We start from the raw sequence: 20,765 nt of genomic DNA on the forward strand, positions 1-20,765 counted from the left end.
GAAGCTATGGGTTCCACCCCAGCGGGCCTTAGAGCACCGCTCAGAAAGAGTTGAAGGGGTGGCCGGAGCGCCAAAGGGGAGGGGGTTTTGCAGGCGGAAACAGCTCAGGGGCCCAGGGAGGGGCTGCTAGGCCAACTTGGGGCCAGGCCCAGATCTCACGGAGGCAGGGCCAACACTGAACTGCCGCGCAATAAGGGCGGTGCCGGACCGGCTGGGACCTGGCGACAACAGAGCCCTGACCCCTGCCTGGCGCCAAGCTCGGGTTGTTCCAGAGGCTTCCGCTAGACCACAATTCTCAGGGGCTCGCCCCGGCAGCCTCCTTCCCTGACTTAGTATCACCTCCCGCGCTCCGGGCCGTGTCTGGGCCGCAGCGCATAGGACGTCGGGAACTGTAGTTTTCTCCCGGCGCACCTACGCCGGAAAGGAGAATGGGGGGACTCCGTTTCCCAGAGTGCAGCGGAGTGGCAAGGGAAGGCAGGGGGGAAGGGACAGTCCGTCGCAGACCGCGTTAGGTTGCCGCCGCCGCTGCCGCCATCGTGCCAGCCCCTCGGGTGAGTGTTGGGGCTAGCGCTCCGGGGCTGGGGCTGGGCCGCAGGAGCCGCGCTCCGGGTCGCCTGGAGCCTCTGCAGCTAGTCCCGGGGCGGCCCCTCCCCTCCCCTCCTCCCCCCCTCCCCGGCCGCCCGAAGCCGCGCGGGGCCGGGGCCATGTGTCGAGCGCGGCTCCGCCTCCCGCCGGTCCTCTGTGGCGGCGGCCGGGGGAAACACAGAGGGACAGCCAGGAACCTATTTCGGGTGTACTCGTGCCTGTGGCGGGCACACCTGATTGCGCCGGGGCTAGGTTTTTTTTCTGGTCTGGACCACCCAGATGGGGCTCTCTGGGCCCCGCCCTGTCTGGCCTATCCCGGCCTGCCCAAGTCCCGCAAACTCTGCCGGCAGGCTAGCGGGCCGACCCGAGCCCCACGTCCTGCTGCCCCCCTGCCGAGGATCCGGGGATGGGCAAGTGCCATCCGGCCCGCTCTGGAGTCAGCATTGGGTGAGGGCGCCCACCTGCCGCAGCTCTACCCTCACCCAGTTCACAACCATAGTTCAGCTGGAATATGGGTGAACACTCCCTCGCTTGTTTGCCTTCTGAGGGTGCACGAAACCTATTTCCCACTCTGGAACTCAAGCAAAGGTTCTTCTCCCTAGAGGGCAAGATCAGGGAATCTGGAACAGGAGGGGGTTCCACGTGGGACAACACCCCCAGCCAGCCTTGGAGGATCTGGCCCGAAGTGATGAGGCGGCTCCGGACACCCTCAGCCCCTGCCCTGGCCCTTCTCTCTATCGGTGACCAGGCCCCAGCGTCGGTGGGTTGGCCAGCTGTGTTAGTGGAGGGAGGGAGGAAGAAAGCGAGGGAGGTGAGGCTGAATTTTTGAGCCTCCAACACATTGTTAGTTCTCTTGGGCACAGTCTAATCCCTGCATCTTCCCCTCCCAGAGTCAGCTGACCTCCTCCCACAGAGGAGGATGATTCTGTAAGAATGATAACGATAAGGTGGGGCTTAATTGAGGGGAAAGTAGAATCTGGATCTGAGGTCTATGAGCCTAGTGCCAAGCAGGAGGCTGGGCTGGAAGCAACATTGGGCATGGGGCACATTTGGACTCTGGGGCTCAGATTGAAACTCTGTCAGGCACAACGTTGTAAATCAACTGTACTTTAATTGAAAAAAGAAAGAGAAAGTGTTAGATTCTTTTGAAGCCTAGGTGGCAGAAATAGAGCTGGGGGCTGCACAAAGTCAGGCTTCCCTCATGTGCTTGCTCACTTTTCGACAGCTGAGCCACCTGTGAACAGGCAGGAAGCTGGTTGGGCCTGTGGAAATTGCCTGTAATGATGACTCCAGAGACTCCATTGAGTTGTGGGAGAAGGGGAATATCTAGCCATAGAATAGTCTTCTGGCAGGGTTTGTAAAGGCACTCTTTGTTGAGTAATAAGGGACAAGTCCAGAGAAGACCATGGAATATGGAGAAAACGTAGCGTGTCAAACCTTGATTCCTCTGACCCAGTGCAGCTTCTGAGCCACAGCTCTTGCAGGGACTGAAGACGCAGCTGAATCTTTGCAGACCTGGCCTCAGCATTGGAGAATTGAGTTCGGCCCATGATGCAGAAGGCCACCATCCCTGAATTTTTTTTTTCCTTGAGTTTTTCCCCAGGTAGTATTTTTCTGGTCATTGAACTCTAGCCTTCAGGTTTTCCTGCAGTCAAATTGCATTCTCTCTGATTAAGGAGGACAGGCAAGGGTCTGTCCAGATTTCCTTACCAGGGCCTGCCTTCCATCTGAACTCACCTCTCCTTCCACATCTTAGCCCACGCGCAAGTGGAAGTCAGGTTCATTCAGCAGGCTCAGGAGAGGCCTAGTTTGCCAGTGCAGGTGGGCAGCAAGGAGGGACTACCCACTGGACACACATAAGGTCAGTGTGGTTGGCTCTCAGTGCTATAAACAGTTGTTGCAAGATCTTTTTGAGATTGTCTGGGGTGGTTCTTTCTAGGACACTAGTTTCAGGTGAGTAAGACTTTATGGCTATGGATTAGTTCACACATTCCAAAACCCTAGGTGACTTGATCACAAGGGTCTTCTTCAAGGTCAAAAAGATCCTGTTCCTTCTCAATGGTTACCCAGGAGTAGGAGGAATTTAGGTCCCTCCCTCTCATTCCAGTCCTTCAAGAAGTTCCTTATAGCTTTTGTCTCTGATCAGCTTGCCATTGCTAGGCATCCTGACCCCCAGAAATCCTTGACCCTTCTGGAATTTGGCATGCCATCTGTGTCTCAGAGATAAGAGGAGAGCTTTGAGGTTCTTTAGAATCAGTCTGCATTCTCTATTCATGTAGGACTGACTTGGGGGGTCGGGCCTGGCATGGTACAGTCAGGATATGGCTGCATAAGCAAGGGGGCAGGCTATGAGGAAGCTGGGTTCTCAGACAACTCAAACCTAGGTCCATTATGGAGTTCCCGTTGTGGCGCAGTGGAAACAATCCCACTAGTAACCATGAGGTTGCAGGTTCGATCCCTGACCTTGTTCAGGGTTAAGGATCAGGTGTTGCCCTGAGCTGTGGTGTAGTCCACAGACGCGGCTCGGGTCCTGCATTGCTGTGGCTGTGGCTCTGATTGGACCCCTAGCCTAGGAACCTCCACATGCTGCGGGTGCCGCCTTAAAAAGCAAAAAAAAAAACCCCAAAAAAACTAGGAGTTCCCGTCCTGGTGCAGTGGTTAACGAATCCAACTAGGAACCACGAGGTTGAGGGTTTGATCCCTGGCCTTGCTAAGTGGGTTAACGATCCGGCATTACCGTGAGCTGTGGTGTGGGTCGCAGACACAGCTCAGATCCTGCGTTGCTGTGGCTCTGGTGTAGGCCAGTGGCTACAGCTCCGATTAGACCCCTAGCCTGGGAACCTCCATATGCCATGGGAGCGGCCCTGGAAATGGCAAAAAGACAAAAAAAAAATAAATAAATAAAACAAAACAAAAAACTAGGTCTCTTAGTGACATGGAGCCCTCTCTCTGAGCCACATTTCACTTTATTCTGCTGTCTTTGCAGTTGGTGAGTTGGGATTGGAAGATTGATTTAAGTGAAAGAATTCTTAAATTTAGAACTGAAAGGCATCTTATGTCAAAAAATTCTAGGAGTTCCCAACGTGGCACGATGGGATCAGCGACATCTTGGAAGCTCTGGGATGAAGGTTCGATACCCGGCCCAGCACAGTGGGTTAAGGATCCGGTGTTGCTGTAGCTGCGGCTAGGTTCAGGGTTATGGCTCCGATCTAATCCCTGGCCCAGGAACTCCATATTGCTGTGGGGCAGCCAAAAAAGAAAAAAAAAAATTCTGGAAATATTGAGGTATTAGTATCTTGTTTGAATTTTTTTTTTTTTTTTTTAGGGCCACACCCACAGCTTATGGAAGTTCCCAGGCTAAGGGTTGAATAGCAGCTATACCAATGCCAGGTCCAAGCCATGTCTGCAACGTACACCTCAGCTCACAGGAACGCTGGATCCACTGATCGAGGCTGGGAAGCAAACCTGCATCCTCATGGATACTAGTCAGGTTTGTTATCACTGAGTCACAATGGGAACTTCTTGCTGAAGATCTGTCTTATTCAGCAGTCATTCTTGGGGTCCTTTGTATATGTCAGGCCCTGGGCTGAGGCTGGAGGTAGAATAATAAATCCTACCAAGTCCTGGTGGTGGGGAATGGAGGAGTCTGATGTGATGTTTCTATTATGTACTGAGGGCTAAGTTGAAAGGACTCAAAAGGGCCTTTTGGCCCTTTGCCAAAGAGGAGTTTCTGAACAATTAGAGCCCTGAAGAAGAAAGGCTGTTAGTGGGCCCACTCTCCTCCCCAGTGCCTGGGGAGACCAAAGAGTAAGGTATACCTTGGGAAATTGGGCACAGGGAAGTCTGGGGTCCCTTGAGTGACTTGAATGCCACCACTGCAGATTGCTGTGGCTGTAGAGTCTAGCAGCTGTCTTCTGTAGCCTGCTCCTCCATCCCCCAGGGGTCTCTGCTTGAATGTTATCCCAGTGCCTGAGAACCTCAGCAGCATTTCATGGTCTGTGGCCTTCTCATTGCCTGCCTGAGTTTGTGGCTTCTGCCTCTCATGGAGACCCTCTCAGGTCACCTATTCAAGTGATAACTATCGGGACATCTTCCCAGAGTAAGACACAGAGGCACCCTCCTCAGAGGTGAAAGGGGATAGTCCTTTTGGAGAGAGGGGAGTGGATCCAAAAAGTTTTCCACAGGGACGGACATTGAAAGTTGGGCAGAATTTCTGTCTGCTGGGGTTGAGAAGAACCTCCTTGATGGGTGGGCCTTCCTTCCTTCTCTCCCCTTCCTTCCTTTCCTCCCTCCTTTCTTCCTTCCATGCCTGTGGCACTCAGAAGTTCCTCTGGGCCAGGGATCAAACCTTGCTACAGCAGTGACCCAAGCTACTGCAGTGACAATGCTGGGTCCTTAACCCAGTGCACCACAGGGAACTCCTAAAGTTATTTTTTTCTGATGGGCCACTTGAGGATGTTTGTGTGTGTGTGGAGTTGGATTTGAGTTGGCTGCCTCTTCCCTATCTTTGACATTTTGTGATTCTCTTGCTTTGATCATATGTGACAGGAATTCATGAAGACTCCCTCCCTGAGGGAGACAACAGTGTGTGTGTTATCCCTGCAGTGACCTCCAGGGCTGGAATCAGTCAGGAGTGACTGATCACTTTGGTCAGCCCCTGACCACCAGGTCTCTGTGGCACCTTCTCCCTTCTCACCCTCTCAGCTGGGATGTGTCTTCCTGGGAGGAATCATTTGTTCGGGTCTGACTCTGACTAGGGAATTGACCTAGTGGCCAAGAAAGAAGATGCAAGAGGCCAAGGATGGCCCTTCTCACTAGCCTGGGCCCTGCTCTTTATTTGTTGCTTTGTGTCAACTCCTTAGGCCCCCAGCTGGACATGGGGCTACCCTGGAGGTGGCCTCTTCCGCCATGAGAGAGGTGTGTCCAAGGTACCTGGGAATTGAGGGTAGTTTGCCTCGGTAAGTTGGAGAAATTCTGGAATGTCTGTTTCTTTCCCTTTTTTGGCTGCACCTGCACATGTGGAAATTACTGGTGCAGGGATTGAACCCAAGTCACTGCAGTGACAATGCTGGATCCTTAACCTGCTGTGCCACAGGAGGACTCCTGGAACATTTATTTCTTAAAGCCTCAGGTACTCCATTAAAGTTCCTGGGTCTCACCAGGGGAGAAACCGGCCCCCTGGAAGGATGTTCTGTAGAGTCATTGGTTCCACTTTACCGAGGTGGTTTAGGCCCAGATCATTGCAAGTTCTCTTTCGTAGGTTGTAAACCTGCTTTGACAGGCTGGCCATGCACTTAGCAGCTTTCTGTCCTGATAGGCATGGAGCGCGCTCATGCCTATCAGGACAGAAAGGTTTCAGAGGGGAAGAGTAGGCCTGGGCTCCATTCTTCACGGCCTTATTTTGCTACCTATGTGATTTTTGCCACTTGATGTGGACTCTTACCTGTTCCAGTCCAGGCCAATTTTTTGGACTTTTTAGTGCTAGTGCCAGTGGCTTTGTATAGTCTCGAATTCTTTCTTTTTTTCTTTCTTTTTTTTTTTTTGCTTTTTAAGGGCCATACCCGTGGCATATGGAGGTTCCCAGGCTAGGGGACTAATCAGAGCTATAGCTGCTGGCCTATGCTACAGCCACAGCAAGGCCAGATCCAAGCCGCATCTGTGACCTACACCACAGCTCATGGCAACGCTGGATCCATAATGAGTGAGGCCAGGGATTGAACCGGCAGCCTCATGGTTCCTAGTCGGTTTGTTTCCGCTGTGCCACGATGGGAACTCCTTGAATTCTTTCTTAACCTCTGAGAGTCTTGGTTTCTTCATCTACAAAGTTATGGTAATCATACCTACTTTGCAGGGATGTGAGGCTCAAAAAAGAGAACACATGTAACTCTTTGGCTTACGGGAGTTTGACTTACAGTACACAGACCAGCAAGTTCATGGATGGGAGCTGTCTAGGACCAGGGCTTCATGAGCTCTCTTAGCCACCTGGGAAAGGGAGGCTATTCAGGGACTAATTAAGTACAGAGCAGAGACCAGAATGTGGGTCTCAGGATTTGGCTTCTGGGCTAGTGAGGGTGGCCTGAAAATTCTGGAGCCTTTTCTCCAAATAGAAGAGAAGGAAAAGTCCCTTAGGGTGCTGGGGGCACCTAGACCTCAGGGGTCTGCCTCTGAAAAGGGTTCTGTCCTAACCAGCCATCTGGGTACCATACCTTGGCCAATTTCTTTCCAGAGTTCAGGCAAGAGTGTGGTGAATAAGGAAGTTGCTGGTCCTTGCAGGGGTCAAGGCTGCTCCTTAGTGTGATGTCTACAGGAGGCTGAGGTACCCACCTTCTTCTTCCTAGCTCTTGACCTAGTGTTCGCCTGGGACCTGCCAGTGACTACTTAGAGTTTGGTCCTCTGTGTACCCTCAGTTGATTACCTCTGACATCCTCATAGCTACTGATGAGGAGACAGGGTCAAAGGGTCAACCATGAGAGAGAGAGTAGGGTAAAGGCCAGGCCTTTGAGGGTGTGAGAGTGTGCCTGCTATTCTGCCACAGCTGCCGCTTGGTGGTCAGGACCTGGGAGGTGAGACGAGGTTGAGGTCACACCCACTTGTCACAGGCCTCAGACTGATGGCTGGCTGGAAGGTAAAGGATTGTTTCCTGACAACTTGTATAGAAAGTGTGAGTGGAGGAGAAGTGGGTCACTTGGCCACTTAAATTGAGAAGGGTTTGCTCAGAACTCACTTCTCCAGAGAAGAATGGCTGGGCTAGACCATGGGAATAGGGGTGCCCTAGTCAGGAAAATGGACCATAAACAAATGTGTAAGTGTGACAATCTCGTGCAGTGGCGCGTCCAGGGTGGTGAAACGAGTAACTGCGTGGTTGCTTTTGACTGAGTGGTCTGGGAAGGTGTCTGTGAGGAGGTGACATCTGAGCTGACACTTATGTGACAAGGAGCTTGTGACAGGGAGCTAGGCACATGAAGATCTAGGAAGATGAGTGATCCAGGTAGGACCAAAAATTGCAAAGCCCTCAGGTGAGAACAGGCTAAGCAGGAAAATGCCCAGAGTGGCTGCAGCGAAAGGGAAGAAGTGGGTGGCAGAAGACGAGGTTGGACAGCAAGGAGGCCAGGTCACCTAGGGCCTCGAAGGCAGGATAAGTGGTTGAGACTTTGTCAGTGGAGAATGGGAAAGGAAGTCATTAAAGGGCCATAGGACATGATGCACAGCACCTCTCAGATCATAGAAAGAGGGGCAGTTTCCTCTGCTGTGGTATAGGTCATAGACACGGTTCGGATCCCGTGTTGTCATGAAGTAGGCCAGCAACTGTAGCTCTCATTTAATCCCTAGTCTGGGAACTTCCATATTGCCATGGGTGCAGCCCTAAAAATACAAAAAAGGTGGGGGGCGGTTTGTTCCTGAAGGACAGGCACCCTGTGGTGTCTTCCTGTCTGGGTTGCTGCCCAGCACATTCCCGCTTACTCCCCGAAGTACAGGCCTGTGCTCTGGGTTTAAGGCACGGTTGTCTGTCAGCCCCACCTGTTGGGGGAGTCCTTCCCAGACTCTGCTTCAGGGCTCTTTGAGACCTGGCAGACAGTAGGTGTGAGGCTAATGGCTGTGGTTGGTGCTGATTTCAGTGATCCCACTACAAGCTGAGCACATCTGCTGGCATTCTCTGTGGGCCTCGGTCCTGGGCTCTCAACCAGGTGAGCATCCTTCTGTGCATAAGACTGGAGTTAGAATGTTCTCTTCCCCATCACTCTCCTGCCCCTAGTTCTGCCTCAGGTCCAGGATCTAACTCTGCTTTGCTGAGTTCGTAGAATGGGGTTGTGACCTTGAAGGTTTGGGAAAACTGTGAGATCATACCCATGAAAACGCCTATTGTTTGGTGTCTGCCTGGTCCCTTTGTTTGGAAGCAGAAGCCCTGATTCAGGCCTGTCTTGCACCTGTCCTTAGAAAGCTAAGGTCAGAGATTGGGGCTTCAGCCCTACGTGCTGTTCATTTTTTTTTTTGTCTTTTTGCTATTTCTTTGGGCCGCTCCCGCGGCATATGGAGGTTCCCAGGCTAGGGGTCAAATCAGAACTGTAGCCACTGGCCTACGCCAGGGCCACAGCAATGGGGGAGCCGAGCTGCGTCTGCAACCTACACCACAGCTCACGGCAACGCCGGATCATTAACCCACTGAGCAAGGGCAGGGACCAAACTCGCAACCTCATGGTTCCTAGTCGGATTGTTAACCACTGCGCCACGACGGGAACTCCCCTTAGCGTATTTCTACCTCTGATACACATTATCGAAAACAGACACTGCTGTTGTAAGTTTTGAAATACTGGAAGCACTGATCCAAAATTCGAGGATAGGAGTTCCCGTCGTGGCTCAGTGGTTAGCGCATCCGACTAGGAACCATGTTTCATGTTCGATCCCTGGCCTTGCTCAGTGGGTTAAGGATCCAGCTTTGCCATGAGCTGTGGTGTAGGTTGCAGACGCGGCTCGGATCCCGCGTGGCTGTGGCTGTGATGTAGGGTGGCAGCTATAGCTCCGATTAGACCCCTAGCCTGGGAACCTCCATATGCCACGAATGTGGCCCTGTGAAGCAAAAAAAAAAAAAAAAAAAAAAATTTGAGGCTAAAAATGAAGTTTTCTGTTACTTAATGGGATCTCCTGGACCAGAAGATTGATTTGTTTTGGTTTGTTTTGTTTGTTTGTTCGTTTGTTTTTGGTCTTTTTGCCATCTCTAGGGCCGCTCCCACGGCATATGGAGGTTGTTCCCAGGCTAGGGGTCTAATCGGAGCTGTAGCCACCAGCCTACACCAGAGTCACAGCAACACGGGATCCAAACCGCGTCTGCAGCCTACACCACACCTCACAGCAACACCGGATCCTTAACCCACTGAGCAAGGCCAGGGATTCGTTAACCACTGAGCCACTACGGGAACTCCTTTCTGTTTGTTTTGTTTTTGTTTTTGTCTTTTTGCTGTCTCGAGGGCTGCTCCCTCGGCATATGGAGGTTCCCAGGCTAGGGGTCTAATCGGAGCTGCAGCTGCTGGCCTTTGCTGCAGCCACAGCAACGCCAGATCCTTAACCCACTGATCGAGGCCGGGATCAAACCCACAACCTCATGGCTCCTGGTTGGATTCGTTAACCACTGAGCCACGACGGAAACTCCCCAGAAGGTTTTTTTAAAAAATTTATTGATTTCTTTATTAAGGGGATGAGGTTGTATATTTGCCATTATCCTTTTTGTTGTTGTTTTTTATCTTTTTAGGGCCACACCCGGGGCATATGGAGGTTCCCTGGCTAGGGGGTGTAATAGGAGCTGTAGCCACTGGCCTTCTCCATAGCCACAGCAACAGGAGATTCTAGGCATGTCTGCGACTTACACGGCAACGCTGGATCCTTAACCCACTGAGCAAGGCCAGGGATCGAACCTGCGTTCTCATGGATGTTAGATTCATTTCCGCTGAGCCATGATAGGAACTCTGACCAGAGGTTTTAACCTGGAGTCTATGACAACCTCAGGAGTGAGCATTCACAAGTCTGGGGCATCTCTGCCTCTGCAAATTTTTTGGTTTTTTTTTCAGTGGCTGCACTTACAGCATAGAAAGTTCCCGGGCCAGGGATTGAATCTGTGCCACAGCTGTGGAGTGCTGAGACCTTTAACTCATTGCACCAGGCCAGGGATCAAACTCTTGCCTCTGCAGTAACCCCAGCTGCTGCAGTTGAGTTCTTAATCCATCTTACCACAGCGAGAACTCTGCCTTTGTACGCATTTATTGGGAGAGGGCCACAGTTTTTAAGATATTCTCAGAGGGTCTTTGCACCCACAGAGACCTAAGGGTCAGTGAAGGCTGGTGTTAAGTGGGCGAGAGGTCACCAAGGTCATTTCTGCTCCTTGTGGAGCCTGGCCTCAGTCAGCCTGCAGACTGTTGAGGTGAAGCAGGAGGTGGTGTGGTTAGCGGCCCTCTTGGAAGAGCCGTAGGAGAAGCCGTCCTGAAGGTCAGTCCCAAGTCTAATGTGAGGCTGCCTTTAAGCCTTGGCTTTTGTTTCTTTGCTTTCACAGTAAATTTATTAGAAACAAAGTCTGGGCACGCTGGCCATCCTGGGGAACATCCTGCCAGCCTGGCCTCCTACTCCTCTCTGTTGGATAGGGTTGGGAGGGGAGCTTTCCCCCTACTCAGAAATGCTGCCTCCTAGCCATGAGTTGAAACCTTTGTGGAAGATTTGGAGTCAGAAACTATAAATCCTGTAGTTTCTGGGCCATGCTCTGTGCTGGGGGCTTGAGGGGGTGGGATAGGGTGTGGCAAGAACCACGTAGGAATCCTTAGAGCCCAGAGCCACGGCGTTTAGGCAGAGGAGTGGGCCCTGGGTGTGCTGATATGGTTTGCACTTGGGGTTAGGGTCAACGTTTGAGTCTGGGAAGGAGGACCAGAATGGGTAGCATCTGAACAGACCTGAGGGGGGAGTAGGAACTGACCAGGCAGATAAGGGGAGGTGGCATCCCAGCCGGAGGACTGACTCGTGCAAAAAAACACAGGGAGCCGAGTAGTCTTGTGGCACAGCGTGTTAAGGATCTAGCATTGTCACTGCAGTGGTTTGTGTTGCTGCTGTGATATGGGTTCAGTCCCTAGCACAGGACCTTCCACGTGCCAAGGATGTGGTCAGGAAAAAAACCCCAAAAACCTGGAGCAAGCACAGTGAGTTGTAGTGCATTTATGTGTGGAGCTCGATGGAGGTAAGAGAGAATGGCTGAGGAGTCAGGGACAGGTATGGATAACCACCTATGGAGCTTAGGGGGTTTGGGTTTAACCCTAGGGTGAGGGTTTTATAGGGGAGGGACATAGCCAGCCTTGTGGTTTAGAGCTGAGGGATGCAAAGTTAGCAGAAAGAAAACACTGGCCTCAACCAGAGGACCCAGTATCAGCCCTCATGTTGCTGAACCTCACTTTTCCCATGTGTAAGGTGGGGTAACAGTGGGATCTGATCATCTGGCTGTGTGATCACTGCGTGGAAATACATACACACATCAGAGTCATGCAGGCCTAAAACGAGGTTGGTGTTGGCCTCAGTGGCCCCACCTGACATCTTTAAAGCAAAGTCTTTTGATCCACATACTTTTGAAGGTTACTTCTCACACTTTCTAGGAGCCTCGGAACAGTCATGTTCCTCAGGAGAGCTCACTCTGCCCTGCCCTGTGCACTGGGCCAAAGGGCTCTTCTCTTAATCCCTCCACCCTCTCTACTCCACCACTACTTCTGCCAAGTAGTTTTTGTATTAACAAGTTATTACACTGTTAAGAACAATGCAGAAAGAGTTCCCATTGTGGCACAGTGGAAATGAATCCAGCTAGGAACCATGAGGTTTGCAGGTTTGATCCCTGACCTCGCTCAGTGGGTTAAGGATCTGACGTTGCTGTGAGCTGTGGCATACGCCAGCAGCTACAGCTCCAGTTCGACCCCTAGCCTGAGAACCTCCATATGCCATGGGTGTGGCCCTAAAAAAAGCAAAAAAGCCCCCCAAAAAACAATGTAGAAAAGGGAAAAAACACCCCCACACTTCCTTCTCCGTATTGTTCCACCGTATGGTGCCACTTTTCTTGTCTTTGGGGGGTGGGGGTGGGGGTACGCCTATGGCTTGCGGAACTTCCTGGGCCAGGGATCAAACCTGAGCCACAGCAGCCACAACGCTGAATCCCCAACCACTAGGCCACCAGGGAACTCACACTTTTCTTTGGATCACCTTCTAGCCTTATTTCCCCTCACCCTCCATCTCCAGCTTCCCAGTTTCCTGCACTTATCTCTTTGTGGCCCCAGGCATTTGCTAATGCTGTTTCTTCTGATTGGTATACTCCTTTCTCCAAGATCTCTTCTTAGTGCTTCCCTGAGGATTACTGCGAACTGAGGGAGAGATGGCCCTCATCCATTCCTCTAGCAGAGGGGCTGGGGCAAGGCATCTTAGGGGTGTGATTCAGTAGGATCATGCTGCAGTGAGTGAGCCAAGCATTGTGAATTCTAGGTTGGAAGGGTCAGAGATGTGAGATAGGGGGCTGTGTCCTGTCTCCAGTAACCCAAGTTTATGTGTAGATACATTCACAGTCTGACCCCTTGGAAACATGACCAAGACAGCAGCTGAGACCAGCTGTCAATCTTATGTTCTTCCCACTTGTTGATTTGTTTCTTGGCAGAGTGTAAACTGGGACACACCCTGTCTCACGCAGCCTTGGCCCTGTCCAGGCTCTCTCCTCTGCTTGTTTTAGACTTTCCTGGACATTTCTTAGTCATCCTAGCACTGAGCTGCTATTTTTAGTGCCACCACCTCCTAGGGGATCTAAAATAAAGCCGGCTCAGCCTCCTGGACCCCCATTGGCTAGAGTGTTGGTCACAGGCTGGGAGATTGGCTAGATTTGGGCTAAGTCACTGCTCCCTTACAGTGTCCTTCCCCTTGGGTCCTCTGGCCTTGGTGAGGTCATAAGGACTGCAGCAAGCTAGCACTTAGCATTCCTTTAGTGAGACTTGCAAACATGGCAACATCAGGGTTCCACCCCCTTGGAAAGGAGGGGGCTGAGGCCCTAAGAAGGGCAGTGACTTGCATCACACTGCCACTAATGGTTGTCTGCCAAGGCCAAACCCACCTCCTTACTGCTTTGATCCAGAGTCCTGTTATCAAGAGAGAGGGTGGTGGGCTCCTATACAGTCAAAGACAACAAAACTATACAGGCTTTTTGTCTTGGGATCCTGCCATGAGACACCGGCTTCCCTATCCAAGAGGGACCTAGCAAAGCCTGAGTGACTTTCATCTGGGGCTTGGGTTTTCCATCTAGTAGCCTTGGGTCTCTGGTGTCTGTAGTCACGAGGGGGGCTCCTCTCCCCTCAGATCAGAGGGGGCAGCCCCTTCTGATGAAGCCAGTGCTGGGATGAGGATGTAAAGGTACGACAGGTTTCCGCCTCACAGACTTAGTTTCCCCTCCCAACATTTCTCAGTTATTACCTGTGATCCTCTGAACTCATGGCCCCAGCTCTGAAGTGGGTAGATATAACCCCCATCAGTGAAGAAATGAAGAGATGTCACTTGGCCTTGGAGAAGTAAACTGCCCCCTTAAGATAAAGGTGGTGTCACTTGCTATTTTTGTGGCAGGTGGGCCCTTGAGGAACCATTTCCTCCCACTCACACTGGGTCTTCTTCCACCTGCCTGTAAGGCTCTGGTGCAGTGTTGAGGGACTGAGTGCTGACAGGGAGGGGGTCTGAAGCCTGCAATAAAAGACACTCCACACACAGAAATCAGTAGTTCCCAAGGTGCAAAGTGGGAAGAACAACAATAACTCTGGCCTTGCAGGTTGCTAAGAGCATTAAATGAAAAGATTTGGGGACATGCTTAGCTCCTCTTTAAAAGCCCATCTTGGAGTTCCCATCTTGGCTCAGTGGTTAACGAATCCGACTAGGAACCATGAGGTTGCGGGTTCGATCCCTGGCCTTGCTCTGTGGGTTAAAGATCCGGCATTGCCATGATCTGTGGTGTAAGTCACAGATGTGACTTGGATCTGGCATAGCTGTGGCTCTGGCGTAGGCCAGCAGCCATGGTTCCAATTAGACCCCTAGCCTGGGAACCTCCATATGCCACGGGAGTGGCCCTGGAAAAGGCAAAAAGACAAAAAAAAAAAGATAAAAGCCCATCCCTCCATTAGATTTGCTCTGACCTTCCTTTGTTCTGGCCCACCCTCTCCCCATCCACGATCTTAGCACTCCTCTGTTTCATCAACCAGAACTCCTCGAAAGAGGGTCTGAGTCTGGTCCACCTCTGGGCTTCCTGCACTGGTCTGTGTTGAGGGATCACCTGTCAGTTCCCTGAGCCCTCTCTACGGTCCCTGGGGAACAGACCTCGGCAAAGGAATCTGCTTAAGGAGATCTGGGAGTGGTAGGGGTCAGTGAAGAGACAGTAGCTGGCTACCTCCTGCTTCTGCAGTACCAAGGTACCAATGCTTCTCTCGCTGGCCTTGCAGGTCTCAACGAGGCCGGGTGACGCTCCAGAATGGGAGACAAGCCAATTTGGGAGCAGATTGGATCCAGCTTCATTCAACATTACTACCAGTTATTTGATAACGACAGAACCCAACTAGGCGCAATTTATGTAAGTCTTCAGCTCTGGGACTGGAATGGGACCCCAGGAGATCAATTCAGATGATGGGCCAGTTCCTCCAGTTCACAGCTTCTGACAGCATTCATTGGATTTGGCTGTACCCTTTTATCTGAGCTACTGTCCATGGGACAGGGGGTTTGGGGCTTAGCCCAGCTCCCTGGTGCCCTGGGCTCTGGGCTGCCTGTCTATGGTCCTAGGAGTATCTCTATTCCAGATTGGGCAGCAACAGACAGGCTAGGGCTCGTGGTGCCCTCTGGAGGAAGCAGCTATGAGCACCATTAGTGCAGTGCCAATCTCTCCTGGAGGCCCCAGGTCCAGCTTTGGAGGCCCAAAGCCTCTGAATGTTCATAGGAAACAGATGGGGTTAGTCCAAGGAGGCTGTGTGTCTTGAGAAACCCATCTATGCAGGCATTATTTGCTGCTCTTTTAATGATGTTCATATACACCAAGAGTTACCTGTATTGTCTGACCATGCCCAAGACATAAATGTGGTCGGGCCATGCCCAGCAGTTGGCCCAATATAAGAGTGATAGGAGTCGTTCAGCACACTCTCAGAGTCTGACTAGGCTGTGGGCAAACCACTTTGTGTCTCCCACCAATAACAGAAATTTTGAAGAAAGGGATCTTACTAGTGGAAGGCCAAATCCAGCACAGGTATTTGATTGTCATTATCATAGATAAAGAATTTTTAAAACTCAAACTGATCTGACTCTGGGGTCCTGGCACTTCTAACCTCATTGCTTTTAAGATCAATTAAGGAGGAGTTCCCGTTGTGGCCCAGTGGTTAATGAATCTGACTAGGAACCATGAGATTGTAGGTTCAATCCCTGGCCTTGCTCAGTGGGTTAAGGATCCGGTGTTGCCGTGAGTTGTGTAGGTCGCAGACGCGGCTTGGATCCCGCGTTGCTGTGGCTCTGGCACAGGCTGGTGGCTACAGCTCTGATTCGACTCCTAGCCTGAGAACCTCCATATGCCGCCGGAGCGGACCAAGAAATGGCAAAAAGACAAAAATAAATAAAAAGTATAATCACTTAAGGAGTTCCCATTGTGGCACACTGGAAACGAACCTGACTAGTACCCATGAGGATGCGGGTTCAATCCCTGGCCTCGCTCAGTGGGTTGAGGATCTGGTGTCACTGTGGCTGTGGCTTAGGCTGGCAGCTGCAGCTCTGATTCGACCCCTAGCCTGGGAACTTCCATATGCTATGGGTGTGGCCCTAAAAAGCAAAAATAATAAAAATCAATTAGAGCAGTTCTGACTTAGAGAAGAGTTAGCAAGGTCCTAAGAGTACTTTTATGTATTTTATTTTATATAATCCTTAACACATGACCCCTATAGAGATCAGGAAACTGAATCCTGCTGTATAGCACTGGGAACTATATCTATAGACACTTACGATGGAGCATGATAATGTGAGAAAAAAGAATGTATATATATACATATGTGTGACTGGGTCACTTTGCTGTACAGTAGAAAATTGACAGTTTACAAAACACTAAACCAGCTATAATGGGAAAAAAAATTAAAATTAAAAAAAAAAGATTAGGAAACTGAGACTCGGGGATGGGGGGAGTAACTTGCTTAATGTCATAGCTAGTAAGTAGCAGAGACACTTTTGAGTTCTGCCCCCAAAAGTTGTGGCAGGGGAGATGTGGAGGGGGTAAAGCTAATAAGTTACATGTTGATGACAGAGAGGGTCCCAGGCTAGGCCTTGTCAGCTTCCACCCCTCCCTGATCCCATGGAAGGGCCCCTGTGGAACTCAGTCTGGGTTCTAGAGACGGTGATGGACATAGGATGTTTCAAAGTTATTTCTTTCTTTCTTTCTTTTTTTTTTTTTTTTTTGTCTTTTTAGGGCCGTACCCATGGCATATGGAGGTTCCCAGGCTAGGGATCCAGTTGGAGCTAAAGCTGCTGGTCTATACCATAGCCACAGCAGCACGGGATCCAAGCCATGTCTGACCTATACCACAGCTCACAGTGATGCTGGATCTTTAACCCACTGAGCGAGGTCAGAAATAGAACCTGCAACCTCATGGATACTAGCCAGGTTTGTTAACTGTTGAACCACAATGGGAACTCCCTCGAAGTTATTTCTGAGGCTTTCCTGAGACTGGTGCTGATTGACCCCACAGGAGGATGGCTTTTGACTGACCCCTGGCCACATATAGCCAGCCTGGAGCTCATACCTATCAGAGGCCATATAACTTCTTGAATTAAAAAGTGGAAGGAAGGTTTTTTTGTGTGTGCGTGTTTTTGTCTTTTTGTATTTTCTAGGGCCGCACCTGTGGCATATGGAGGTTCCCAGGCTAGGGGTCTAATTGGAGCTGTAGCCACCAGCCTGTGCCACAGCCACAGCAACGCAGGATGCGAGCCATGTCTGTGACCTACACCACAGCTCACGGCAACACTGGATCCTTAGCCCACTGAGTGAGGCCAGGGATCTAACCTGTGACCTCATTGTTCCTAGTTGGATTTGTTAACCACTGAGCCACAACAGGAACTCCAAAAAGTGGAAGGAAGTTTTTGATGTGGGTGCAGCAGGCTAAGATCCGATGTTGTCTCTGCAGTGATGAGGTTCCTTTCCCTGGCCCAATGCAGTGGGTTAAGGATCCAGGTGTTGCTGCAGCTGTGGGATAGGTCGCAGCTGCAGCTCTGATTGGATCGCTGGCCTCAGAACTTCCATGTGCCTTGCCATGGCCGAGAAAGAAAAAAAAAAAAGTGGGAAATGAGCATATTTATTAATAAATTTGTATTTTGTTACCTAGACTTTCAGAGCTTGAGCTGTGTGATTATAGGGTATAATTAAAGAAATTGGTAATAGAGGAAGTTGTTTCTGGTTTGCTTTTTGGGTTTTTTGGTCACACAGTCCCAGGGATTGAACCTGAGCCACAGGTGTGGCAATGCCACATCCTTAAACCTACTGAACTGGGCCCGGGACCGACACTGCACCTCAGCAGTGACCTGAGCCATTGCAAAGATGATGTTGGATCCTTAACCTGCTGCACTACGGTGGGAACTCCAGGAAGTTGTTAATAGTTAACAGTTTGGAAGCTATCCTCTTTTCCCTTCTTTACAAACAGGGAAACTAAGACATGAACTCATTTCCCAAGCAAGACCCTTTTTAGGGTCCTTTCAGGGCCTCAGAGATACTCCTTGTGCTCTGAAGCCCTGACCTCAGGTTTCCTGGTTTTCAGATTGACGCTTCATGCCTTACGTGGGAAGGACAGCAATTCCAGGGGAAAACTGCCATTGTGGAGAAATTATCTGTAAGTAAAGGCCAGGCCAGGGCTGGGCTGTAGGCAGCTCCTTCCCCACCTTGCTGACTGCAGCCCACCACCCGCTGTTTCTCTTACAGAGCCTTCCGTTCCAGAAAATCCAGCATAGCATCACGGCACAAGACCATCAGCCCACACCAGATAGCTGCATCATCAGCATGGTTGTGGGCCAGCTCAAGGTAATAGAGTATTTCTCCCTCACAGTAGTAATAATATTGCTGCTAGGGAGGAATGGGCAGGCAGAGGAGAACCTTATGCCCCTGCCCTCCCTGTCATATGACCTGTTTCTCAAGGGGCACCCAGAAAAGGTGATGCCTAGAGTGCATAGCTCAGTATAGTAGCCATCTTCTACATGTGGTGATTTTTAAGTTATATTAACTAAAATAAAATTAATTCTTCAGATCAGTCATATTTCAAGTGCACATAGTCAGTTGTGGCTGCCTATCGGACAGTGCAGATGTAAAACATTTCTGTTACTGCAGCAAGTCCTATTGGAGAGCACTGCTCTAGAGGCTTTTTTGGGAAAAGGACAAGACATATAGAAGCAGGATGAGTCTGTAATGCCAAGCCACTGGGTCTTTGCACTGCCCTGAGGTTTCGTTGGGCCTTCTGCAGGCAGCTGACCCTTGAATGGGCCAGGTTGGTGCCAAGTAACAGTCCCCTACTGGAGTCCATGTCACCACTCCTTGAGTGACTGCTGGGTCCTCGACTTGCTGAGCAAAGCAGTTTCCTGGAGCTCCTGTTTCTTTTGTATTTTCTCTTCCCCCTCTCAAGGCCTGTTGACTTCAAACTTCTAGGATTTGAGTCCAAGACAGTAGGGCCTGATCCCAAAGTCAGCATTTCCCTCCCACTGAATACCCTTCCTAGTCCTTGGCCACCTTACTGAACCATTTTCTCTCTCCTCACAGGCCGATGAAGACCCCATCATGGGGTTCCACCAGATGTTCCTATTAAAGAACATCAATGATGCTTGGGTTTGCACCAATGACATGTTCAGGCTTGCCCTGCACAACTTTGGCTGACCTCCTCCCAGCCAGGCACTCATGCTGTTTCCTTCTCCCTCCTCTTCCCAATACTATTCACACTCCTCCAGATGCTCCAAATATCATACACAAATGAGCAGGGCCACGGTGGGAGTGGGCGCAGTGCGCTGCTGCTACCACCGAGGTATTGTGCATGATGTTTGGACACTAGGCTAGTTGCATCTGACAGGAGAAGTTTGTGTTGTACCAGCGCATGCCTTGGAAAGACTTAAGTAATGCAAAAGGTTGTCTTTTTTTTTTTTTTTTAAATCTACTGACAAGTTGCTCTAGTAACCCAAAGAAGTGAAGGAGAAAGCAGCTGCCTCACCGCCCAGATATTGATTTGTTCAGATGTTTCAATGCCTCATGATACAATAAAACCACGAAAATTTTCTTAACAGTTTAAATTGTTTTAATTAGTTTAACAGTTGGCTGGCCATCAATAACTACCCTGCCGCATTGGCTCTCTCATGTCTTACTGTCCCACCTCTGCCCCAACTCAGCAATACCTGTTGCAAGGAGAAAACACTGACTTCTCTCAGAAGTCCTGAAGGCACGGTGTTACCTCCAGGGCCCACCTGGTCTTGGGAAAGTGAGCTGCAGACTGGGAGAGCTCAGGTCTGGCCTGAAGCTTCCCTTGTAGTGAAGCCTCTGCAGTCAGTTCTGACACCTCCTTTGACCTCTCTACTGGGTCTCATCAGGGCCCTAATGATGGGTGAAATGACCCAGAATCCCACTGGCCCATTAGGTTCAGTCCCTTTCGACTGAGGGCTCAGCAAGACCAAGTGAGCAGAGGTTTGAGGGATGAGGGGCCTGTTTTATCTACAGAAGAGTCAGGATCACATCTAGTGTGCCCCATAAATCCCAGGCGAAGCAGAGGGCAGCCTAGATGCTGTACCAGCTGCTTTGGATATCATTGCCCAAAGGGGAGTGCCTTGAATAGCCAGCCTCCAATGCCTACAGATCCAGGCCTAGTTGAGTTGGAGTATAGATTTAGAGCTGTAAAAGAACGCAATCTGAGTTTGAGTGATTCAGGTTCTAGGATTTCTCACCTCTGAGACCTCTGCAAGGCATCTCTAGGCCTCTTCCTAGTCCTTCCCTTACCACACACCCACCCACCCCTTCACATTATCTTCAAATCCCAAGAAATCTCTAATATTGAGGCAGTTTCTGCTCCTCAGTTTGGGGAACAGGACTTGCCTAATACAAATCTGGCCCTTTAGCCCTGAGACCTTGGTGGTGTAAAACTGGTAGCAGGGTAGCAACCACAGGCTAGGACCAATCCAAGGACTTGGGCTGGTGTCCTGTAGGGGTTTTAGGATTGGTGAGGGCACCACAGCTTTGCTTGACCTTGTACACCACCTCCCTCCCTCCTGCACTCTGGATGGAAGCCAAGGACTTAACTCAGACCCCCACTCGTTGCCTGGCTACCCTGGGCACAGAGCTGGATGGTGTGCTGTTTGGAAAGACAGCATACTCAGGAGATTTCAGTGAGACGAATTTCTAGGCTGCTGTGTTATTTGGGGGGTGGAGGAGGTTGGGGAGAGGCAGAAACCTGCTGCCTCTTAAACCACCCTGTATAAAATCGGCAATACAGCTTCTTCCATGTACCTGTGCCTGAAATGTCTGCAATAAAGAGGTGTTTATATTACTATGGTTTACTTTCTTTTTGCCCAAGGGTGCCAAGACATGCAGGGGGATGCTGGGGGGACATTAAGGAGTGATGTGATGTTTGTGGAGACAATCTCCCCTGCCCATGCAATTCCTGGGT

The 20,765-nt window shown here is 50.6% G+C and overlaps 1 protein-coding gene across 2 annotated transcripts; it reads left to right on the forward strand.

Annotated features, from left to right (window-relative positions):
- The first annotated feature begins 398 nt into the window (after nt 1-398).
- Nucleotides 399-20,645, forward strand: NUTF2 (nuclear transport factor 2). 2 transcript variants are annotated; one of them, XM_047791143.1, is made up of 6 exons: nt 463-551; nt 1,188-1,345; nt 14,559-14,686; nt 17,892-17,963; nt 18,053-18,151; nt 18,881-20,645. In XM_047791143.1, exons 3-6 carry the CDS (start codon nt 14,588-14,590, stop codon nt 18,992-18,994), a joined length of 384 nt encoding a protein of 127 aa, XP_047647099.1. In that variant the 5' UTR covers nt 463-551; nt 1,188-1,345; nt 14,559-14,587; the 3' UTR covers nt 18,995-20,645. The 2 variants fall into 2 exon arrangements, with proteins under 2 accessions (XP_047647098.1, XP_047647099.1); XM_047791142.1 differs by lacking the exon at nt 1,188-1,345 and having other exon boundaries at nt 399-551.
- Nucleotides 20,646-20,765: the final 120 nt, after the last annotated feature.

The sequence above is a fragment of the Phacochoerus africanus genome, chromosome 8 (assembly GCF_016906955.1).
Source record: "Phacochoerus africanus isolate WHEZ1 chromosome 8, ROS_Pafr_v1, whole genome shotgun sequence".
Taxonomy (NCBI): Eukaryota; Metazoa; Chordata; class Mammalia; order Artiodactyla; family Suidae; genus Phacochoerus; species Phacochoerus africanus.